This window comes from Poecilia reticulata, chromosome 18, assembly GCF_904066995.2.
Source record: "Poecilia reticulata chromosome 18, P_reticulata-male-v2, whole genome shotgun sequence".
Classification (NCBI taxonomy): Eukaryota; Metazoa; Chordata; class Actinopteri; order Cyprinodontiformes; family Poeciliidae; genus Poecilia; species Poecilia reticulata.
In genome coordinates, this window is record NC_088847.1 from 22867619 (window position 1) to 22891491 (window position 23873).

At 38.3% G+C, this 23873-nt stretch overlaps 2 protein-coding genes and 2 long non-coding RNA genes across 4 annotated transcripts; all 4 read left to right on the top strand.

The window, feature by feature from the left end:
• Positions 1-258: 258 nt before the first annotated feature.
• Positions 259-2768, top strand: LOC145548861 (uncharacterized). The gene is made up of 4 exons (XR_014084844.1): positions 259-523; positions 606-629; positions 705-778; positions 1790-2768. It is a non-coding gene; the product is annotated as an uncharacterized LOC145548861 (long non-coding RNA).
• A 1106-nt stretch (positions 2769-3874) lies between these two features.
• On the top strand, positions 3875-7052 carry LOC145548903 (uncharacterized). The gene is made up of 6 exons (XM_081599989.1): positions 3875-5107; positions 5189-5376; positions 5573-5710; positions 6550-6688; positions 6780-6960; positions 7042-7052. Exons 1-6 carry the CDS (start codon positions 4991-4993, stop codon positions 7050-7052), a joined length of 774 nt encoding a protein of 257 aa, XP_081456115.1. The 5' UTR covers positions 3875-4990.
• Positions 7053-15649: 8597 nt separating this feature from the next.
• On the top strand, positions 15650-17129 carry LOC145548868 (uncharacterized). Its single transcript, XR_014084846.1, has 4 exons — positions 15650-15780; positions 15982-16119; positions 16688-16746; positions 16842-17129. It is a non-coding gene; the product is annotated as an uncharacterized LOC145548868 (long non-coding RNA).
• A 3-nt stretch (positions 17130-17132) lies between these two features.
• LOC145548904 (uncharacterized) lies at positions 17133-21499 on the top strand (the record flags this gene model as incomplete). Its single annotated transcript, XM_081599990.1, has 3 exons — positions 17133-19962; positions 20069-20145; positions 20400-21499. Coding segments are annotated over 3 exons (2988 nt in total), but the record flags the coding sequence as incomplete, so codon positions are not given.
• Between the last annotated feature and the right edge of the window lie 2374 nt (positions 21500-23873).

A 23873-nucleotide genomic window follows, 5' to 3' on the forward strand; every position in this document is an offset into this window, starting at 1 on the left:
AATTGTATTTATTTGATATTTAACCAGAAGTTGATAAAGTACCCAAGTATTTTACTCAAGTAAGAGTAAAAAAAGTGTTTGGTAAAAATTCTACTCGAGTATCTGATCAAATTATCAATAATTTAATAATTACATCATCATACAGACCAAAATATTCCATTGAAATTTTGATATTCTAAGGACCAAAATGACAATAATTCAAATAAGTAACAAAATCAGGCAAAATAAATTTTTTTCAAATTAGTTTCTTTCAATAATAATTTTATGAAACTTTAATAAAAACTGCAGGTCTCTGTCTGGTGAATTTTGTTTAAAGTTCACCAGAGATACTTCAAAGTAAAAAGCACAACGTGGTAAAAATACTCCTAAAATTATTTTTGCTTAAGTGCGTAAATGTAGTTATTGCTCAGCTCTGTATTTGACATGTTAAATGTTAATTTTCTTGCACTGAATTATCTCCACAATGTCTATAGTTCAGTCTACCAGTCTGAGCTTCGGTGCGTTATTGTGACGGTTGGAGATGGTGAGTCAGTTCATGGATTTATTCTTAATTTTTAACATTTTATGTCGTAAACTTGTTATTTCTGTTGTTTTCTCATCACCAGATCCAAGTCCTCCTCCTAAAACATGTAAGTAGGATGGAAGCAGGAGTGAAAGTAACAGGAAGTAGTTCTTTATACCATGTTGATCTCTTGTTCTTCCAGCTCGTCTTACGGTTCTGAAGCTGAAGATCTCGACTACGCTGCCACTGAAAGACAAGAATGAAATCGAGAAAGCGGTCAGTGAAGTCCTGGACTTTAACACAAACCATCACAACCTGAGTTTAAACCAAACTAATTTATCCCAAATGTCATTTCATAACCCAAATTAATATTTAAAGTAAGAAACAATCAATTTCCACCCAATTCTTCTTCCTACAAATATAAATCATCTTAAAAAACTGTTCAGAAAGGAAATATGGTGTGTAGGATGGGCCTATTTTTGATATTAAAAATGTGTAAATTATTGTACATTTAAGGATGAGAATGTGAGATTTAAATATCAATCAATGTGGGGAATAATATAAGAGTTTATCTGGTGAGGAGAAATTTAAATGTTTGTAGGTTGATGAATGTCAGACGGACAGGAAGTCATGAGATCTTCTACCTGCTCCTTTTTAAACAAATTATATAAAATTACATGTCAATCAGAATAATAATTAGTTTTACTATTATTTCCCCCCACTTTTTTTGTCTGTTTGAAATAAATAAATAAATAAATAAATAAATAAATAAATAAATAAAACAGGGGTGTCCAAAGTGTGGCGCCGGGGCGATTTTTGATCCCTGATTGCAATACAAACTTGTTTTCCAGTTCCAGTTTGCAGTTTGATTCAGTTAAGTTTTTTAACTGCTTTCCAAAAAAGATAGAAAATAAAGTCTCTTAAATATGGGAAAAAATAATTAAATTAAATTTCAAAGTAAACAGAACCACAAACATTCAGTGGCTTTTACACGAGAACTAATTTATTTTAGTAAACTCCACTAAATAAAACTAAAGTTTGTGAAGAATGAGAAAAACACACACAAAAAAATCAAAAATAATAGAAAAACTATCAACATTTAATAATTTGTGGAGTTTTTAAATGAGGCAAACCTGCTAGATTTTAAGTTCCTCTTCTATATAAATCTTAATTTTATTAAAATATTGTGTTGTGATAGTTAAATTAAACATTTGACCTGTTTCTCATTTTTAATTCTAAGATTTTAAATGACTCTATCTAACATAGATGTCATGTTTTCCTCTGCAGATTAAAGTTAAACTGGTTGGAGGAGGGCTGCCTGCAGACATAAAGGTCCGTCTGCTCAGAGTCGGTCCAGCTAATAAAACTGCTGCCCCCTAGTGGCCAAATATGAGAATGAATCTAATCTCTGCTGGAAATATGATTTAATCTGTTTTTACTTGTTTATTTTAATTACTTCAGGGACTTATGGTTGTTTTCAGTACATTTAGTCTGTGTCAATAGATTTTCTTTTTATAAAATAGGGAAACTTTCACAAATTATCATTATAGGTTATCAATATAAAGTAAACCAATCAAAATTTGGCATCAACTGAACTTTTTATTAAAGCAGATATTTACTGAGAGATTACTAATCTGTGTTCATGTGTAGCATTTATGCGTCTGGGATTTTAATATCCAAAATCCACTGTAAAACATTTGAGCCATATTGAGTTGTGTCTACTGTCTTCACTCTTTAAGTCAAATATTTAGCCAGTTTTAGATTTTGAACCTAAATGTGAGTTTGTGAAAGATAAACTTACAGCAGTATAAGTTGTGTTAACTTTTTATTCATTTTGTCATAGAGTTGAATAAACTGAGTTTTTAGGTTTGTACTTAAAAAATCTGAAAGAAGAAAAAGACAGGAGAGGGAACTATTTCCCAGAATGCTTTGCAGCATGTTTCTGTACCTTGATATGGAAGTGCGTCACGTTGATCTGATCTGTGTTTTATTAAAACAAATGTTTATTTTAATGCTTGAGGATAAAATCCTGCTCACACTAAATGTTTCATTGTGACGTTTAGTTTAATTATTTAAAAACTAAACGTCACAATTTAAAACCAAAACAATTTTCTTGTTAATTTAAATTACATTTTCCAGATGGACTTTCATTTTCAAGTTGAACCACTTTCAAATGTTTTACAGTGTAGTTTAGTGAATATTGACTTTCTGCAAGTGAATAAATACATTGAGCATTCACCCTATGTCTAAAAACTACATAACTACTTCAATACATCACTACTTCAATATCGATCTAAGAAATATACATTTTCAATGTGGTTACAGGAGAAAAAAAACTTTTTTTAAGAAAAATCCAAAATATTAAAAGCGTGGTTGATGTTAGCTGTGAAGTTTCCTGCTCAGCTGTCAGTCAAACAGTGGAAAACACCTTCAGCGGTTCGGCCCAGTCCACATGTTCTGATGAAAGCCGTTCCAAAGGTTTGATCTTTAAACAGGAAGTGACATCCAGAACTGAATCTGGTTGGACCGGTTTGGTTTTTTCTTCAGGGCATCGACTCTAAAATTTTATCTTATCTGTTGTTTTACAAACTGATGAGCTCAAGACAGATTAGTGAAAAATAATAAGAAGGTAAAAATACTAATACCAAAATTAGTCAGATTAAATGTTGAGTGGACCGTTTGCTTGTGAGGAAGTTGTAATTTGTCTCAGATGGACATCTTTTAATTTGATGCAATATTTATTTTTCAGGGCTGCACAGTGGCACAGTTGGTAGAGCTGTTGCCTTGCAGCACGAAGGTTCTGGGTTCGATTCCCGGTCTTTCTGCATGGAGTTTGCATGTTCTCCCTGTGCATGGTGGGTTTTCTCCGGGTACTCCGGTTTCCTCCCACAGTTCAAAAACATGACTGTCAGGTTAATTGGCCTCTCCAAATTGCCCCTAGGTGTGAGTGTGTGGTTGTGTGTGCATGGTTGTGTGTCTCTGTGTTGCCCTGCGACAGACTGGCGACCTGTCCTGGGTGACCCCACCTCTTGCCTGGTACGCTGGCTGGAAAAGCACCAGCAACCCCCCCGACCCCACTGAGGGACAAGGGTGTAAAGAAAATGGATGGATGGAAATTGATTTATTTTTCACTAATTCATTTGGACAGGACTTAATTTTCAGTTTTATATTTGTCTTCACCAATTTTTGAATAAAAATAATCTGATTAATTGATATACTGGTTTCTCTTTATGCTTTTCTTTTAACATGTTTTTCTTCATACTTACACTTTATTTTATTTTTGTTGTCTTGTAAAACACTTTTCCAAGTGTATGAATGATGCTAAAGAGTAAAAACTGCCTTATATTAAAAGCTAAGTACATGTGAGGGATATTTCTTATGTTGGGTTTTGCTTTTAGCATAAACAATCTGAAAATGAAAGAAACATTTGAATCAGTTCTACCAGCATGTTTTCTCTAAAATTTTAACTTAAACTCTTTTCTTTGTGTTCTTAAGTGTCTTTGTGACAGTAGGACTGGTGAAGGGCAGAAACTGAAATGCGTCGTTTTGTTTTCCTGTATTTCAAGTGTTGCTGGAGTCTTGAGAGGGAATTTCTTCCTTGTTCCTCATGTGAATCATTCCAGTTGCTCATCAGTTTTCTCCTGTTTCTGCTAATGATTTGCAAAGACTGCAGCTTTGTTCTTGCTTACAGTTACACCTGAAACTACAGCCACGGTAATTATTCAAACAAAAGCCGTTATTATGCATTGAGACGCCGAGTTCTTTACTGTCTGGGCAAAAGCCACAAAGTGGTTGATGTTAGTGAAGGTAATGAGAAAACGAAGTTTATATTCAGGTCTGTGGAGCTAATCTGATTATTATAAATCATGTTAGTTCTTTCTCGCTGAGGTTTATTCAAACAGTTAAAGTTGTGATTTTATAAATACACATAATATCAATATTTATGGCCCCTGTGATGGTGATGCTGAAATATTTTTTTGCCCAACAACCCGGGTTGCAGGTTTTCTCATTGCATGCTTGGATTCTCTGTCCAAAACCCTGACTGTTAGTTTGTTAAATGGTCTCTAATTTCACATTATTTGTGAGTGTAAAGTGCGTCTCTGTGTGTATAAGATCCAATGACTGGTGGAGATGCACAACCACAGGAAATACTGGTGACTATAAATCTGTGTCACACACTGACGACGTCTACAAGAAAGTTAAGCCGCAATCAGACATTGATAAAGAAGATGGCTGCTCACAGATATACATATATTCACAGATAATACTTGATGCATATTCTTGTTTTTATTTCACTTTATCTCTGATCATTATCTCTCAGTCAAATAAATCTTCCTCATACCAGGTTTCTGCGTAAAGCCGCAAACATTTTCATTTCCGGGACAGACAGTAAGCAGTGAGAGGGCGTGAATCACATGCTGTCAAACCATCAAACCTCCTGGTTCCTAACAAACTCTGACTTTGTGTGGAGACACTTTCACAGCCATCATGTTCCTCTCTGTGGTTCTGCTGCTGCTGCTGGTCAGCGATTCTTACGCTTCACATTTCTATGGCGTCATGATGACCTACTACCCAAAGGACGCTTACATAAACGGATCTACTTCTGTAAGTTAAATCTTTGGAGATTCTGAAATCTAATCTTTTATCATTGATTGTACTTACTGCCTTCTCACTTTAAATCTGCAGGTTGAGCTTCACTACAAAGTGAGCTATGACCAATGCGCATACACTGACATTTGGTCTTGCAGTGGAAACTGTGGGACTGAGACCCAGATCCTTCCTTTAACCAAAGTTGATGAAATCATTGGTGAATGGTGCCAGAGAGAAGCAGTGACGTCTCGACAGCTGACCAGCAACTCTCCACTTACACTTGTGTAAGTCCTTCTGGACACTTTATTCTTCCAATATCACTGAGGAAATATTAGACTTGACACGCCTACTGTAAAATATCAGTGGCTCGGCTAATCACAAGATATCTGAAAAGAACTTGGCTGTTGGATTCCTCTAATTAAAGCCATAAAACACCAAAATGCATCAGATTGTTGTAAATTAACTTTACTTTCATTGTAGATTTGCTAGTGGAAACTGGATAAGTAACATACAGAATATTGTAAACTGGAGAGCTGTGACTACTGTTGAACTAAGGACCCGATCTGACATCAGCAAAGCAAACACGTCACCGCAGACAACCATCCTCCCAGCTCTGAGGTAATTCCATCTTTATTTCTTTGCCTTTCTGTCCTTTATGCCCAGGAGTCAAATCCCCTGTGAAATCTGCTCTGTTGTGCAGAGATGAAGTAAAATGTAAAGTGGATTTACTCTGTCAAATTCACATTTTGAATGTAACAGCCAAAGTGCTTCATTAAAACTACCCAGACAGTTTTTTTGAAGTAAATGTAAATTTTTTTGGTGCCTCAAAAATGAAATGTTTCAAACGTCAGAAATCAGCAGGCACTGCTCCACACCTAGCAACTGCAGCGAAGCTCCAGAAGATTTGGTCAGCTGGTTTTACCGCTGTACAATGGCTGCTGGAACAGAGCAGTGTTTTGTTGTTGACTTACCATCCAGAAACCGCTTGTTGCATTCTTGTTGGCTGTGCAGGAGACTCCACTTCTGCTTTTCAGAGATTTAAATTTATGTAACTGCACATCTGTTTTCAGACATTTTAATGTGTGAATGTAAACATTGATTTGGGGGCGTGGCCAGCAGCATTATTTGATTTTAAAGTGACAAGATGCCCTAAACAGCTCATTCTGAAAGGAGCTGAAGATGGTCAGAACTGAGGAGACTAAAATCATATAATCTAAGAATGATTTTTTTGTAAATAAAATGTAACAAACATGTAGTGCATAGATTTACTTTAACTTGTTCAACAAAGCAAAACACGTCACCTTTAAATAATTTTATAACGAGTAAAAACTGTTTTATCTTTTATTTCTAGTTACATGAAAAACAAAGACCTTAGAACAGAAATAAGTGCATTTTTATTTTACTGTGACTGTAGAAGACTCTTTCTGAGTTATGTTTGCATATCCTTTCTATCCCAGAGTTCCTATAAACTGTCAGAGAAACATAAGCATGTTGACCTTTGACCCCGATGGAGACGATGTTAGATGTAGATTTGCCTCCAGCGCCTTGTCAGAGTGTACGGATTGCACGACTCCGTCTGTCCTCAGCATCTCATCTGTAAGCTTCAACAGCTGAACTCATGGGGCTAAATATTGTTTGGCACAAACTATTTTGTTTATTTTGACCGTTTCCTTTTTTCTTCTTGCAGTCCTCTTGTACTTTATTGTTCAGCTCATCTGCAAGCAGCAGCCAAGGTTCATATGTGGTCCAGATGGTGATGGAGGACTTTCCCCTGCAGACCATCACTCTGACCCAAACTGGTGGTTCTCAGGTGCAGAAAACAACCAGTGATGCCATCAGCAAAATACCCATCCAGTTCATTTTAAAAGGTACAAATGTATGACACTAACTTGCTTTTCTGACAAGGTGGATTTTCGGAAATATTAAAATTTGTGTATTTGATCGTCCAGTCTGCCAGTAGTAACATCTGGTAGTTACAACCAGGGGCACCGCCAGACATCCATGACAAACAATTTGATACTTACCGTAGTAGATGCAGATAGTACTAATCTACCCTTTCACAGCTTATCGTTTGACTTTTTCATCACTTGTGTGACCTATGTGAAAAAAGTCACAATTTATAGTTGATACTTTAAGTTATTATAACCTGTTGTTACAACTTAAAGTTTCTACCATAAATTGTTACTATAACACATAATAACAATTTATAGGAAGTACTAGTTCCTTCTATCAGCTGTTAGTGATAGGTAATTTCCTAGAACCTACATAAAAGAACCACAGACAACGTATATGAATTTATGACTAAACTTCTGCAAGCAAAAGGAGAAGACTCTGTCAACTGCTTCTCAGAGCTGTTCACAGAGCGTTCTGCTTCTCTTTGGATACAGCTTGTCTTTTATTCTCAAACTTCAAAGAGGGAGGATAGGCAAGATAGACAGCAGAGGAAAAACAGCAAAGGTCGTAAAACATTTTACCTAAACAAAGCAAAGGTCGTAAAACAATTTAACATCTGGCCCCTGATCTGAGCCCGGTTCAAATCTCGGTCAAACTGTTTCACATGAAGATAACAGGCAGCTGTGACTTCCAGGTCAGTTCACACATAGAACACTTTAACCTGAATATGAACTAAAGTAACAACAAAATGATAATACCAAAAAATCTCTATCATTCCCCCCTTTTTATCATTTCACCATGTGTGTAAACCTTATTCAAAAGCCAAGCATAGAAAAGAAAAGAAATAAAATAGAACCAAGAAATGCAAAATATATACATTTTTTGTCCTAGTCTAAACATAGAAATTACACAATGATCATAATGAATAAATGAAATAAACAAAAACAAAAGAAAGAAACAGCAAAAAATCAAACGCAGTTTTCTCATCCCTAACACCACTTGTTTTCACATTTTTGGTGTAGGAATCATTCAGCAAATGAATTAATCCGTTCAGTGATTACAGAACATCATCATTGCACAGAAAATCGTCAGAATCTCAAAACAAGTCATCTTCATTCGTCTCATAGGATGCCTTTGCTAGCTGATAACTGACAACAGTTGTGTTACTTGTCTTAAACATCATACTTCGTAGGTATGGAATAATGCAACCCTTAAAAGGACAGAACAGAACCGAAACAAACAGAATAGGTGTCATGAGCTTTAACAGTAAAGTCCACCATGGACCAGACATGAGCCATGAAAACAAATCAAAAAAGGATGAGCCGCGTGTTCCACTCTCCACATATTTTTTTTTTTTTTTTTCAAGATCCTCCAGCTCATATAGAGCATCAGAAATGGTTCCTCCAGTTCCTGTTTCATCAGGAACGAAAGTGCAACACGTTGGGCCAATAATTTTGCAAACCCCTCCCTGAGGGGCAGTGAGGAAATCCAGAACAACACGATTTTGCATAACCATGTTTCTCAGTTCAGTCAGCTCCTTCGCGGTGCCATTGGCCAGCTGGTATGTGATGTTGATTAGTCGCAGTAATCCGTATCTGTTGATTTCAACGTGGTCCCAAACCTCTCCTACTCCGACCCATGGAAATATGCCTTGCATAAACTTTTCTCCACCGTTCCAGATCTTGAATTCCCAAGGAACTCCAGTGTCTGTAGTGAGGCCTCCCCAGCGTTTGACCTCAGGCATAACTTCACGCTTGGAGCGGGCAGCCAGAATGTGTCGTCCTTTCCTGATGAATAAAATCGGGTACAGGAAGTACCAGTCTGCCATCACCCGTGAACCATAGTCTGCTGGCACTATGGTACTGCACAGCGTTGTCTCCTGTCGTCCGATCTGTGATGTTGAAACTCCTCTCCTGAAGCATGTTGTCACAGTCTGGGTTGTCCTTCCAGACTTTGCAGTGTGGAGTCATCCTTTGACCCCTGCACGCTGTGCAGTCGATGTAATCCGGTGTCGTCTTGCAGTATGTGTAAACTATGTTACACAGGTTTCCAGGTAACATCCCAAGAGAAACGTGTCCGTTGTTGAACACGCAGCTCCTCAGAGACCCGGGTTTAGCTCCTGCTAAAGAAATGGTCTCTGGTATTTTCCATGCGGTTAGTGGAAATGGAAATACGTCAGCATTAAAGGAACAGTTCATAGATCCAAAAAGTTCCTTCACGGCATCTCCTATCTGAAGTGAACAGAATAGTCTTTTTTTTTTTTTTCACCGTTTGCATCCCTTTGGCATGGGGACGCTGAGTCGTGGTTGTGTGCTCAGGCCATAGAGACACATCTGTTTGTCATCCGTGATGTGTCCTACACGCAGACCTGAGTTGTGTGTGGCGATTGGCAGCTGCGCACACACATAGCAGTTCACAGCATGTCCCTCGTACGCGGTTCTATTCATTAGTTTCCACCACAGGTTGATGCTGCAGTCACAGCGCAGTAGAAGATCCATCTGGCATATGGAGTCCCCATTGCTGCTCGGCGCACAGAGATGTCAGAACCCCCAAACTAAAGACGGGGGAATCTTAAGCGTTTCTTCACCGGGTTTGAGACGAGCTACCCTAAAAAATAGCCCCCCTTTGAAGTCCGGTCTTCCTCCCTCCGCCTACTTAGGGGTTCAAACACTCTCTGCAGCTTGCAGTGACTTAGATGTATCCAGCTGGGTCTTTACGACTGTTGGTGTGGTCATCAGCACCTGGAAGGGTTCTTTTATGACCTTTATGTAGACCCAGTTTCCTGGCTGGATGGGGGTGGTTTTATTTATTTCCTGTAGAGGAGAACAGTCAGACGGCAGTAAATTTGCATTTAACACCTCTTTCTGTTTCAGGATCCTGATCATATAATCTACCAAAGTTTGTTCTTCATCAGCTTTCTGTAAGTCTGGAGCAAACAGAGGCAATATGTAAGCTCTCCCATAAATTATGTCAAAAGCAGGCTTTGCTGGAACTACTTCAACTCTTTTAGAAAAAGCATCAATCATCACCAAACAATATTTATGTGGTCCACTTTGTGTGAGTTCAATAAAGTCCATATGCATTGTTTGAAATGGATGAGGGTTTTGGGAAACTTCCTCTTCTTGGTCTAATGTTTCCTTGAGGATTGTTTCTGACACAAACTGGACATGCAGTACAAAAATTTTTTAAGTAAGAATTTAATCCATATGTGGTAAAATGCTGTTGTAGCATAGAGACCATCCCCCCTGTTGACACATGACAATGTCCATGTGTCAAAATTGCTGCCGCTCTAAATAGAGATTTTGGAAGGACCGACTTCTATTTACTGAAAAAATGTTATCATCATTCAGTGTCGCCCCTTTAGTTATCCACATTTGCTTTTCTGCGTTTGGAGCATTATCTTGCATGTCTTTTAACACAGCTTTGTCTATTACTTGAGGATCTTCTATCTGTATTGAGAAATTGTCTCCCCCATGCTTCCCAGCTGCAGCTTCCTTTGCTACTTTATCAGCTAATCTATTGCCACTTGAAACCTCATTCTGTTCCGTGGTGTGCACTGCACACTTACAAACTGCTAGTTCAGCTGGTAAATATATGGCCTGCAAAAGATTCTTAAGCAAGGATGCATGGGTGACTGGTTTCCCTGTAGATGTTATCAAATTCATCAAAGCATAACTCTTCCTAAATAAAAATGACCATCCTGAAATTAAACCAAAACCTCAAATCCTCTAATTTTCCATTTCTTTTTGAATTTATTGACTATCAATCAAATCTGGATTAAAATGTTCTAGACTGAAGTCTAGAAAATGTTGCTTTTAATCACAATCATCAGGTTAGTAGCCGTTTACAAGGTTGCTTAAAGTCTCAGATTTTCTCTTAACCTCGCATTTCAGACAAGTTAACAATGGTTTTTTATATTTTAAATTAAATGGTCAATAATTTCATCCGTTACTCAATTTAGCAGTAAAAATTTCTCTCTTCTCAAAATAATTTGTAGATTCTTTATAGAATTAACCTCTAAGTTAAATGTTTCAGTTAAATGCAAAGAAATACTCCATAGTATTTCAACACCGCAATATCAATTATTTTCAACACTTAGAGATGTTTAATTTTAGTTCAAACTAGTATTTATGTCAGAGAAAATAAAACACTTGCAAATCGTTATTAGCTTTAAATCTAATCCTTTTTGTTGGTGTAATTTAGCCGTATCACACTCAGTTTTTTTTTTTTTTTTTTTAACTTTTAACCATTACAGTTTTTTCCTTCACAGTTTCCCAATCTATGGCTCGTGGGCCCTAAGAGGATCACTGGTCCTTCTGTTAAGGACTGAGTTAATGGGTACAAAATGGACGATTTTGTTTAACATTGTACCTAAAAACCTTCAATATGTCCTTTTCTAGCTAGATAATTCCTTCCTGCTAGTAAGTAAGCAAACAAGTCCTCATTACAGTAGCAGTGTGTGTCACAGCAGTGTGTGTGTATAACTTATCTGCATTTCTCCTTTCTGTCTTGCTTCTCGCTTCCCCCTCCTGCTGCTAGCGTCACTGCAGCTGGTCCTCCCTCTGTCTCTTCTCCAGCTCCCTGTCAGTCCAACTGGCTCCGGTGTTGGATTATTTATAAGTTGTCCAGACCGTCCCTTAGTCCACCAATGAAACAAGCGGCAAACAGTTCAGTTTGCTTTCTTTTTCCAAACGTCTAGCAGGACTCCATACAGTAGTTTTGCTGCATGGCAGTTCCCAGATGTCAAGGAATTAGGACCAGTGGACACTTTATTGCCTTCAGTGTCCAGTTGGTAGAAATCGTCCTGTCCTTTTTCGCTTCTTTATCAACTAGCTGGTGATAAAGGAGGGAGTCATCTGATTGGCAGGACAGATCTGAGCTGAGGTCAGAGGTCAGACGCAGCGCAGCGAGGCTCAGACAGAGGAAAAGGAAAGAAGCAAATAAGAGTCAATTATAACTTTCTTTTCTTTTCATCGTATAGCTTTTAGCCACTTATTATCCAACTTTTTAAGAAGTCATAAACCATTTCCTTATTCAAACACATATAAACATGAAACATGTTAAAAGCTGTAGTCTCTTTCATCATGTTCACCATTAACTTGTAAAATGTAGAATGTAAGTTTAGGTTAACTTCATCTAAGACACGTCTCACCAGAGAACAATGGATTTCTCTAAATTTGTTGATCTCAGTGCTGCAGACTGTGAAGTCAGCGGGCAGCCCTCCTCTCAAGGCCTAAGAGAGTTTACGAGGCTGGTTAATGTCCAGGTCGGTACCTTACTCTGACCGCTGACCCCTCCAGATAGAAGCCAGAGGATCGTTTCACCAAGTTGGTGTTATATAATCTTTAAACATTGTTCTCTGAGGAGAATTTTATTATTTAGTTTTAGCTTTCGACTTGTCCTCTTTTAGGAAAGTCATGATTTCACTTTTAGCATACAAAGAAGTTGTTCCCATGTTTTATTTCAGTGAGACCTCTCTTTACTGGTTTTTCTTTAAAGGTGTAGACAGCTCAAAAAAGAAAAACAAAACAAACACCAGTATTTCTTAAAACAAATTATTTCTCACTTGTGAGGTTTAAACCAAATTTTGTAGTAACATTAAAAATTATTTTGCATACACTGATTTCTTGCAGGAATTCAATTTCTTTTATGGTTTTACTTAACGTCTTAAACTGCATGCACATGTCTCTAGCATTTCATCAATTTGGACTGGGGGTTTGTGTTTTTGGGGTGTGGTAGAGTCTGATTATGCTGAGGATTTCTCCTATTTGTGGTCTCCTCACTCCACCACCCCTCTTGTCGCCCCGTGCAACATTCTTTGAAGCGCAGTTTCTTGCCCAGTGACCAATATTGCCACAAATCCAGCAGCCTTTTGAATACCGTAGATTTTGTGGGGTGTTATTTTGGGGTCCTCGCCTATCGTGACCTCCTCTGCCTCTGTCTCTTCCACGGCCTTTTGTCCGGTCGTTGGAAAAGGCAGAGGTATATAAACCTCCAAATTTCTCCAGGTGAAAAACATCTGATCCTTTCACAGCTTTCCTGACCTCTTCTAAGGTACAGGGTCTAAAGATATACAAGTTTTGTGTCCCTTCCTCTAGGGAGGGATACAGTCGTGTTGTTGGAACAGCAGTGGCTGATACTGGAGCAGACGGAGCTGCTGAAGCAGCAAGGGGAGAGGTGGCTGCAGGAGCTTGCTCTCCTTGCACCGCTACAGCATTCCGTGTGCTTGGAATTACTTTATTTTCTTCCTATTTTTCTTTCTACACTACTCTCCAAAATTCCTACAATTATTTGCCATTGATCAATTTTTAGCTTTCCATCTATTTTGTATTTCTTTCTCCATTTTTTCATGTGTACAGTGCTACCAGGAAACCTGGACAGCATGTACTTTTCATCTCCATCGGCGCCCTTACCGAGTGATGAATTACAAGAATGTTTATTTCCCATATTTAAAACACTTGCAATTTCAGCTTAAAAATATTATTTATTTGAATTTATTTAAATTTGGTCCAGGTTCGTTGACTCCTAGGGAGTCCTATGAACTGGAGCTCTTTTCAGTGGGCCAGCAATTAAAATACCTTGTTGTGGTATTCCCCGCTTCGACTCTTTCGAGTGGGAGAATCTTGCCTATTGCATCCACAAGAGGTTTGCTGCTTAAATCCACTGTTTTATATGAGGTAAAATACAGAGCGGTATTTAAACCTCCAATCACTCTCACACACACAAAGCAGCAGTAGCAAACCAGCAATATAAGCACAGTAATGACTCTATGATTTAGCGCAACATTATCTGTTTTTGCCTTGTCAGATAACTCAGCACCAGTGATATTTTACCCATCAAAAAATCAAAACCACACAGCAATGACAAGCTTCCTATCCGCCTGAGGACTTACCCTTATGGGGTCTCCTCGAACAGAGTTTTAGCAGAGCGACATCATACAAGGATTCTCAGACCTCAGAGTTTTAGCAGAGCGACATCATACAAGGATTCTCAAACCACAGAGTTTTAGCAGAGCGACATCATACAAGGATTCTCAAACCACAGAGTTTTAGCAGAGCGACATCATACAAGGATTCTCAAACCACAGAGTTTTAGCAGAGCGACATCATACAAGGATTCTCAAACCACAGAGTTTTAGCAGAGCGACATCATACAAGGGAACTCAAACCACTAAAATAGCCATTTTAAAATTCACCTACGTTTCTGTAGTTTTCGGGTTGTCCAGTCGGATCTCGTCATTCCGCCGTTGGCAGACAAAGTCGGACCTACGTCGCTGGCCCAGCGAAGAATTCTACTTCCTGGGTCTTTCTTTCCAGGTCCAATTGACTCTGGCCATGCATGGATTCAGCGCGTCTTCCTCTGCCTGACAGCGGTCGGTATGAGAGATCCCGGGTTTCGGCACCAAAATGATAGGTAATTTCCTAGAACCTACATAAAAGAACCACAGACAACGTATATGAATTTATGACTAAACTTCTGCAAGCAAAAGGAGAAGACTCTGTCAACTGCTTCTCAGAGCTGTTCACAGAGCGTTCTGCTTCTCTTTGGATACAGCTTGTCTTTTATTCTCAAACTTCAAAGAGGGAGGATAGGCAAGATAGACAGCAGAGGAAAAACAGCAAAGGTCGTAAAACATTTTACCTAAACAAAGCAAAGGTCGTAAAACAATTTAACATCTGGCCCCTGATCTGAGCCCGGTTCAAATCTCGGTCAAACTGTTTCACATGAAGATAACAGGCAGCTGTGACTTCCAGGTCAGTTCACACATACAGTTTAAACAAGAGAACACTTTAACCTGAATATGAACTAAAGTAACAACAAAATGATAATACCAAAAAATCTCTATCAGTTAGTATAACTTGAAACTTATAGTTGTTACTTTATAGTGACATCTATAATAATTCTAAGTTGTAATTATAATGCATAGTAGCAAATATAGACTATTTATAATAACTAATATAGAAGTTGTCACTATAAGTTGCAACTACTTATAGTGACAACTTATAGTTGTTGCTATAGCTTATAGAAACAGCTACAAGTTATAGTAACAACTTATAGTAACTACTGTAGCAGATACTATAAGTTGTTACAACCTCATTACAACCTGATGTTACTACATAGTGACATCTATAGCGATCCTAAGTTGTTACTATGCGTCATAGTTGCAACTTATAGCAACAATTTATAGTATAAACTTTAAGTTGTTACTTAAAGTTTATGCTATAAACTTTAAGTAACAACTTGCAGTTACAGCTATACATTGTTACTATAAGTTGTAAGTAAAAGTAACAACTTACTAAATGTAATTTATAGTAACTATAATTTGTTACTGTGTTTTTCGACATTAGCAGAATATTGAAAAAGTTTGTGCACATTTGTAATTGAAATGCGGTTATCATATGTCTTACCTTTGTGTACAGAAATACAACTAAACCTTTGCTCATGTTTTACCTGAAATGTGTAACTTTAAACAAAGGCTACAATTAATTCAGTGTCAAATCACAGCGGATATCATCTTGAGGTTCTTTACATGACATTTAATCAGGGTTTATGATCTGAACTAATACATTTAGATGGTGGACTGTTGTATAAACAGATGAGTCAGTATTTCCTTCAGCATGGCTGAGTTTGTGGTTTCCCTGTATTGTTGCAGTGGATGCTGCAGCACCGTCCTGCACAGAAGGTCAATATCTGCCCAGGTTCCTGAGTCCAACTCCAAACAACAGAGCTCAGCTCTACACATCAGTCAATCAGACGCTGGTGATCACCATCAGAGCAGAGGCAGCTCAAGCCACGTAAGTAATAGTAAAATGATTTTAGCTGTAAGTATATCATGCCACCCAATCAGGAGTCAGATCTTATCTATTGTTGAGAAAAGAATTCATGCCTGAGTCAGATGTCTGTCAACATGTTTAGATTATGACATCAAGACAAACAGCAGCTGGAAAATTTTGAAAATATTTTCAACTACTGTCTGTATTTCCTGTTTGTTAAAGATCAACTGAGCTCCTGTACAGCGGGCCGTACAACGTAAATAAGAGTTCATTGGGATCAGGAAGCTTCTCTCTGACATGGACACCATCTGTGGCCGAAGGTGGAGAAAGTCACCCCATCTGTTTCGTTATCCAGGCAACGTCAGTATCTATTCTGAGAAACATCACACTATTCTGAAATGTGCAAAAAACTGTTCAGAAACATTTTATAAAGAGACATTAACTTTTCAATGCTCAGTGATGGCGTGGAGATGATTTATAAAGGTATAAAATCATCTAGTGCTTCAAGCCCCAGAAATGTAAATATTTGAGACCTAAATAATTTCTTAAATCCAATTTGATGCAGTACTCAGCTTCCAGTTGTTAAAACAACCTAACAAGGTTTACATTAAAGAGGTTTCATGTTGGGCGGGATTTCTTCAGTGTAAATTGTGAAAACTATTATCCAGAGAAGGAAAGACAATGGACAGTGTCCAAACTGCATATGTAACTTTTTAGCAGCAGATTAATTATTACAAGGCCCTACAACAAAGAACAAAACATTATATAAACAATTCATTAAATAAGCATTGTTATCAATTTTTTAAATATCAGTTGCTTGTATATATTGTTTATAAATCTAGAAAGTGCTTTTGTTTATGACATTGAAACCTAGTTTTATTTTTCCAGTGAATTAATAACATATTTACATTTGAATATACTTCTACAGTGTCTCCAGTTCTCGGTATCAGTCTGAGCTTCGCTGCGTCATTGTAACAGTTGGAAACGGTGAGTTGAATAATTCAAGGGTTTTACATTATTGTTTAATTGAACCAGTTATTTTCTTTAGTTCTGGTATTAATATTAATGCTCTTTTCTCCTAGGTCCATCAACAACTGCAACTGCACCAACAACAACTACAACTACCCCTATGCATACTACTACAACTACCCAATCCTCAACCACTTCAACTCAATCCCCAACTACAACAACTGAACCCCCAACTACAACAATCCAATCTCCAACTACAACTGAGGCCCCAAATACAGCAACAGAACCCCCAACTACTACAACTGAGTCCCCAGCTACAACAACCCAATCCCCAACAACAACAACCCAATCCCCAACTACAACAACCCAATCCCCAACTACAGAAACCCAATCCCCAACTACAACAACCCAAACCCAACAACAACAACCAATCCCCAACTACAACTACCCAATCCCCAACTACAACAGAGGCCCCAAATACAGCAACAGAACCCCAGACTACTACAACTGAGTACCCAACTACAACAACCCAATCCCCAACAACAACCAAATCCACAACTACAACAACCCAAACCCCAAGAACAACAACCCAATCCCCAAATACAACTACCCAATCCCCAACTACAACAATCCAATCTCCAACTACAAATGAGACCCCAAATACAGCAACAGAACCCCCAACTACTACAACTGAGTCCCCAACTACAACAACCCAATCTCCAACAACAACCGAATCCACAACTACAACAACCCAATCCCCAACTACAACAACCCAATCCACAACTGCAACAACACAATCCCCAACCACTTCAACTCAATCCCCAACTACAACTGAATCCCCAACTACAGCAACCGAACCCCCAACTACTACAACCCAAACCCCAACTACAACAACAGAATTTCCAACTACAACAACTGAATCTCCAACTACAACAACTGAATCCCCAACTACAACAACCGATTCCCCAACTACAACAACTGAATCCCCAACTACAACAACTGAATCCCCAACTACAACAACCACATCCCCAACTACAACAACAACATCCCCAACTACAACAACTGAATCCCCAACTACAATAACCGAATCCCCAACTACAGCAACGGAATCCCCAACTACAACAACTGAATCCCCAACTACAGCAACTGAATCCCCAACTACAACAGAGTCCCCAACTACAACAACTGCATCCCCAACTACAACAACCGCATCCCCAACTACAACAACCGCATCCCCAACTACAACAACCGCATCCCCAACTACAACAACCAAATCCCGAACTACAGCAACTGAATCAACAACTACAACAGAATCCCCAACTACAACTGAGTCCCCAACTACAACAACTGAATCCTCAACTACAGTAACTGAATCCCCAACTACAACAGAGTCCCCAACTACAACAACCGCATCCCCAACTACAACAACCACATCCCCAACTACAACAACCACATCCCCAACTACAACAACAACATCCCCAACTACAACAACTGAATCCCCAACAACAATAACCGAATCCCCAACTACAGCAACGGAATCCCCAACTACAACAACTGAATCCCCAACTACAGTAACTAAATCCTCAACTACAACAACTGAATCCCCAACTACAGCAACTGAATCCCCAACTACAACAGAGTCCCCAACTACAACAACTGCATCCCCAACTACAACAACCGCATCCCCAACTACAACAACCGCATCCCCAACTACAACAACCGCATCCCCAACTACAACAACTGAATCTCCAACTACAATAACCAAATCCCCAACTACAGCAACTGAATCAACAACTTCATCTGAGTCCCCAACTACAACTGAATTCCAAACTACAACAACCCAATCCCCAACTACAGTAACTGAATCCCCAACTACAACGGAATCCCCAACTACAACAACTGAATCCCCAACTACAACAACAACTGAGTCCCCAACTACAACAACTGAATCCCCAACTACAACAACTGAATCCCCAACTACAACAACTGAATCCCCAACTACAACAACTGAATCCCCAACTACAACAACTGAATCCCCAACTACAGTAACTAAATCCCCAACTACAACAACTGAATCCCCAACTACAGCAACTGAATCCCCAACTACAACAACTGAATCCCCAACTACAACAACTGCATCCCCAACTACAACAACCGCATCCCCAACTACAACAACTGAATCTCCAACTACAATAACCAAATCCCCAACTACAGCAACTGAATCAACAACTACAACAGAATCCCCAACTACAACTGAGTCCCCAACTACAACAACTGAATCCCCAACTACAGTAACTGAATCCCCAACTACAACAGAGTCCCCAACTACAACAACCACATCCCCAACTACAACAACAACATCCCCAACTACAACAACTGAATCCCCAACTACAGCAACAGAATCCCCAACTACAACTGAGTCCCCAACTACAACAACTGCATCCATAACTACAACAACCGCATCCACAACTACAACAACCGCATCCCCAACTACAACAACTGAATCTCCAACTACAATAACCAAATCCCCAACTACAGCAACTGAATCAACAACTACAACAGAATCCCCAACTACAACTGAGTCCCCAACTACAACAACTGAATCCCCAACTACAGTAACTGAATCCCCAACTACAACAACCGCATCCCCAACTACAACAACCACATCCCCAACTACAACAACCACATCCCCAACTACAACAACAACATCCCCAACTACAACTGAATCCCCAACTACAGCAACTGAATCCCCAACTACAACTGAGTCCCCAACTACAACAACTGAATCCCCAACTACAGCAACCGAACCACCAACTACACTAACTGAATCCCCAACTACAGCAACTGAATCCCCAACTACAACTGAATCCCCAACCACAATAACTGAATCCCCAACTACAACTGAGTCCCCAACTACAGTAATTGAATCCCCAACTACAACAACTGAATCCCCAACTGTTACAACCCAATCCACAACTACAACCAAATCCACAACTTCATCTGAGTCCCCAACTACAACTGAATTCCAAACTACAACAACCCAATCCCCAACTACGATAACTGAATCCCTAACTACAATTGAGTCCCCAACTACAGTAATTGAATCCTCAACTACAACAACTGAATCCTCAACTACAACTCTGTCACCAACTGCAACAACCAAATCTCCTTCAAGTACAATTACAGCTACAGCCAGATCCTTACCTACAAATTCAACACCTGCCTCAGGGCCTAGTAAGTCTCACTACTGTTGATGTTTTGTCCACCATAAAGCCGAAAATAGAAATAAAACTGTATTTTATTATCTTTTCTGTTCTGAATAAAATATCTTTCATTCTAGATTATGTTGTGGCTCTGAATGGCAAGATCTCCACCATTTTGTCACTGGAAAATGATCATGAGACCATTGTGAAACAGGTCAGTAACTTCATGAACTCTAATGCTGATCATAATCTAATTTGAGACATTTACCTGATGAAGTTTATTCTGCTGCCTGTTTTGTCTCTTGATAAGGTGTTTTTAAAATATCTTGTCTTAAATTCAAGCAGAAACAAACCATCACTTGTTAAAAACAACTTGGTGTAGTTCAGAAAGACATTTACACAAATTGAGAACAATTCATAATGTGCCACTGATTTCCTCTAAACGAAGTCTTGTGTGTTCCTCTGCAGATTAAAGATGAACTGGTCAGACGAGGACTGCCACCAACAATGATTGTTCGTCTCCTCAGGGCCGTGAAAACAAGTAGCTAAGGCCAAATATATATCTAATACAACGATATACCGTTCTCTGAAGTTTCAAGTCATTTCTTTTTCTCTGTTTTTGTGTTTAAAAGTTTATTTAGAAATTTGCTAGATTAGTTTATGTAGAAAATATGTTTTTGAAAAGAATAGTATTGATACAAAAATCTCCACCAAAAAAGGTTCAAGCTGAGATTATGAAGTAGAAATCTTTCTGTGAAGGATCAATGGTAACAGTTACACTTCTGCTCCACTAGAGGGCGAGCTGAAGCTGAAAAGGACAAATGCAATAAACTGTCAACCAACTAGAAATGTTTAGATTTATACATAATTTATTGTGTAACAGTCACTGTGGTTTCAGGCCAAGTAGATAAAGATCTCTGGCATTATATAGGAATCTAATATAATAGATCATTATGTGTTGAAAAAAAGGAATGTTATGCATTAGTTTTAAATGTAGATAAGATTTAAAGAGGTTACTGTTTACCTGAATGGCAGCTGCTTATAATTATTTGGCATCACTTCTGGTATCCCTCAAGGTCGAGTATTCATACCCAAATTATTTATTTTATATATCAAAGATTAATTAAGAGAATTTGTGGAGTAATTGACGATGGCAAACTTCACTACACAATAAATATATTAATTCTAAAGCACTTTTCAGGCTTTAAATGGCTCTATATGTACATTTCTCTGGGGCAACAACTACACATACAAAATTATTGTGAAATACTGAAATTGTGACATTTCCTGATTTTGTAAAATTTGTAAAAGCTCAAATGAGGCTTTGGGCATAAATGATCAGTTACCAATAACTCTTATTAATAAAACTAGTAATTCAGATCAAATCAAGCTGTGGCACCCCCTGATTATCAGGAAAATAACCAAATGGTTCAATCTTAGTTACTATCAATAAATATGGAAAAGCCCATATTTATTTCATATGGAATTTGAGTGTGTTAGTTAGTTTGAAATAATTCAAATTTGCTTCCAGTAAAATTTGTATTTGTCAGACAGTAACACCACAAATATGTAAGAAATTAAACATTAAATACCAACATCCATATTTGCACTGAACCCCCATGGATCTGCATGAAATGGTTTGTTCCCTCATTAACAGCTGCCTCTCTGAAGATCTGCCAGTCTGTGGGTTGAAAACAGTCCTGGAGCACAAAGGCTGCATCTCTGGGCCACACAGTGACTGTCTTCTTCGTTGGTCCGATCCATCTCAAAAGCGAACGATATGATGGCGCCAGCAGGATGGAAATGTGGTCAGAGAGGCCAAGATGGGGGTGAGGAAGAGCTCTGTACTCACCGTGAATGTTGGTGTGTACACAGTCCAGAGGGTTGTTTCCCTGTGTGGGAAAGGTGATGTGCTGGTAAAAACTGGACAGAGTGTCTGTCAGTTTCACGTGGTTAAAGTTCTCCACAACCACATAAAACGCCTCTGGGTGCTTCATCTGCAGTGAGCTAATGGTGTCATGTAGCTCCTTCGATGCTTCGCTGCCGTTAGCACCCAGCAGGATGTAAACAATGGTGATGAACACTGCAGTAAACTCCCGGGGCAGATCGTACGACCGACATTTTACTGTCATGAGTTCTATTGCCTCAGAGCAGCAGCTTTTTAAAAAAAAAAAAAAAAAAAAAAAAAGGTTTTATTGGCTCTAGTGACCTTATTTGATAGTTAATTGACAGAAAAGTGGGTATTGAGAGAAGGGGAAGACATGCGGCAAAGGTTGACAGGCCGGGAATCGAGCTGGTGACGGCTGCGTTGAGGACTAAGGCCTCCATATGTGGGTTGTGCTTAACCCCTGCGCCACCACTGCACACCCCCAGAGCAGCAGCTTTTAACTAGTCCACAGTTCATGTTAATATCCCATTAATTTAAGATGTAGACACAACAGCTGTCATGATTTAAGGCTGTTTTGGGTTTTATTTGACAAATCTTGCCAGGTTTATTTAATTTTTCTGTGTTCATTATTGCTGTAAAGGTGTTGCCATACTACTGTAGTTCATTCCTTTTAGTTTAGTTTCTTGGTTTATTTTTTGTTTTCTTCCTTGTTCATTTGAATTTGATTCTCACATTATTCTCAAGTTTTGTACTTTTTCTTTTAAATCTACAGAAATGTCGTTTCAGGCCATCTAATACGAGCTGCATTGATTCGGCCTCTTCCTGTTTTGTGACATCAGGAAAAAACAAACAAACAAATGGTGCTCTGTGCTTTTCCTTGTCGGACCAGTTTTTAAATAACTTATTTGAATGTGCCTGGAGTTTTTCTGTGCATATTTTTAAACAACTATTCAAATGTAACATGAAAATGTTTTTCCATCAACAAGTCCAGGAAGATGGCAGGTTTATCAAGATCCTGGATTATTTGGGTTTTTACATTTTGATCACTTGTTTTTTAATGCTTTGCTTTTTGTTTTCTGTTTATTTCACGCCTACTTAAATCGGAGTCCCGTTTTAGTTTTTTTCTCACTTTGGTTCTTTTTTATTTATTGTGCATCTCTGGTAGGTAATTCGTTTACTTCATTCCCTGCTCCTCTCCTCCCATCTCTCTCTCTCCCCTGATCTTTGCTGAGGATTTTATTCATCCCTCTTTATTTTATTAAACTTATAAACTCTCTAGTGACTTTCTGCACTTGGGTTTTTTAACAAGAACTCCTTCAAAATATGACAAGGTTCTGTTTGCCAGAAATGAATAAAAAGAACATATTGTGCCCTAAGCAAACTATTAATATTATTATAACTAATAATGCTATTTTTATTAGTTAAGGACAAAAATGACCATTTCTATAAACATTTTTTTTTTTTTGTAGAAAAATCCAGTTCTTTCAATAAACTTCTGGTGTCTGGTGAAACTTTGGTTAAAACTTTGGTTTTGTTTTTCATTCAGTGGTAGTAACAATACTTCTAAAAGTACATGTTTTAAAAAAATGTTACTTATGTAAATGTAACTCAGTAAACTCAGGTCGCCTCTCTGCCTCCTGTTGCCTCTGCTGCTCTGCTTCTTCTTGCACATTTGAGTTTGTCTTTGTTTTTGCACCTCAACACATCCAACCATTTGCTTTACGCCACTGACATCACAGTCATTGTAGTTTTTAATAAATATTCAGTTTCTACACCTTAACCACTGCATATTCTGACCTTGAACCAGTCATAACAGGTAGACAAAATAATTTTCTCATATTACATAGATAAAGAATGAAAGACATTTAAACTCTTCAAACCTAAATAACATTTTCAAACTAGAACATAGTGAATGTTGGACAAAAGGAGAAGTTCAACTGAGGAGAATATAGAGAGGGAAGTAAAGGTCATCTGTTATGTGATTTCCACACACCTGCAAAAATATGTAAACAAACAAGGAAGTGTACATTTATAAGCATCATGCAAAATAACAT

What these genes read in the sequence shown, in the direction of transcription:
- LOC145548903 (XM_081599989.1), top strand. Translation starts at nt 4,991, where the DNA reads ATGTTCCTCTCTGTGGTTCTGCTGCTGCTGCTGGTCAGCGATTCTTAC. An exon ending in ACATAAACGGATCTACTTCT is followed by an intron (nt 5,108 to 5,188) that starts GTAAGTTAAATC and finishes TTAAATCTGCAG; the next exon opens with GTTGAGCTTCACTACAAAGT. An exon ending in CTGTCCTCAGCATCTCATCT is followed by an intron (nt 6,689 to 6,779) that starts GTAAGCTTCAAC and finishes TTCTTCTTGCAG; the next exon opens with TCCTCTTGTACTTTATTGTT.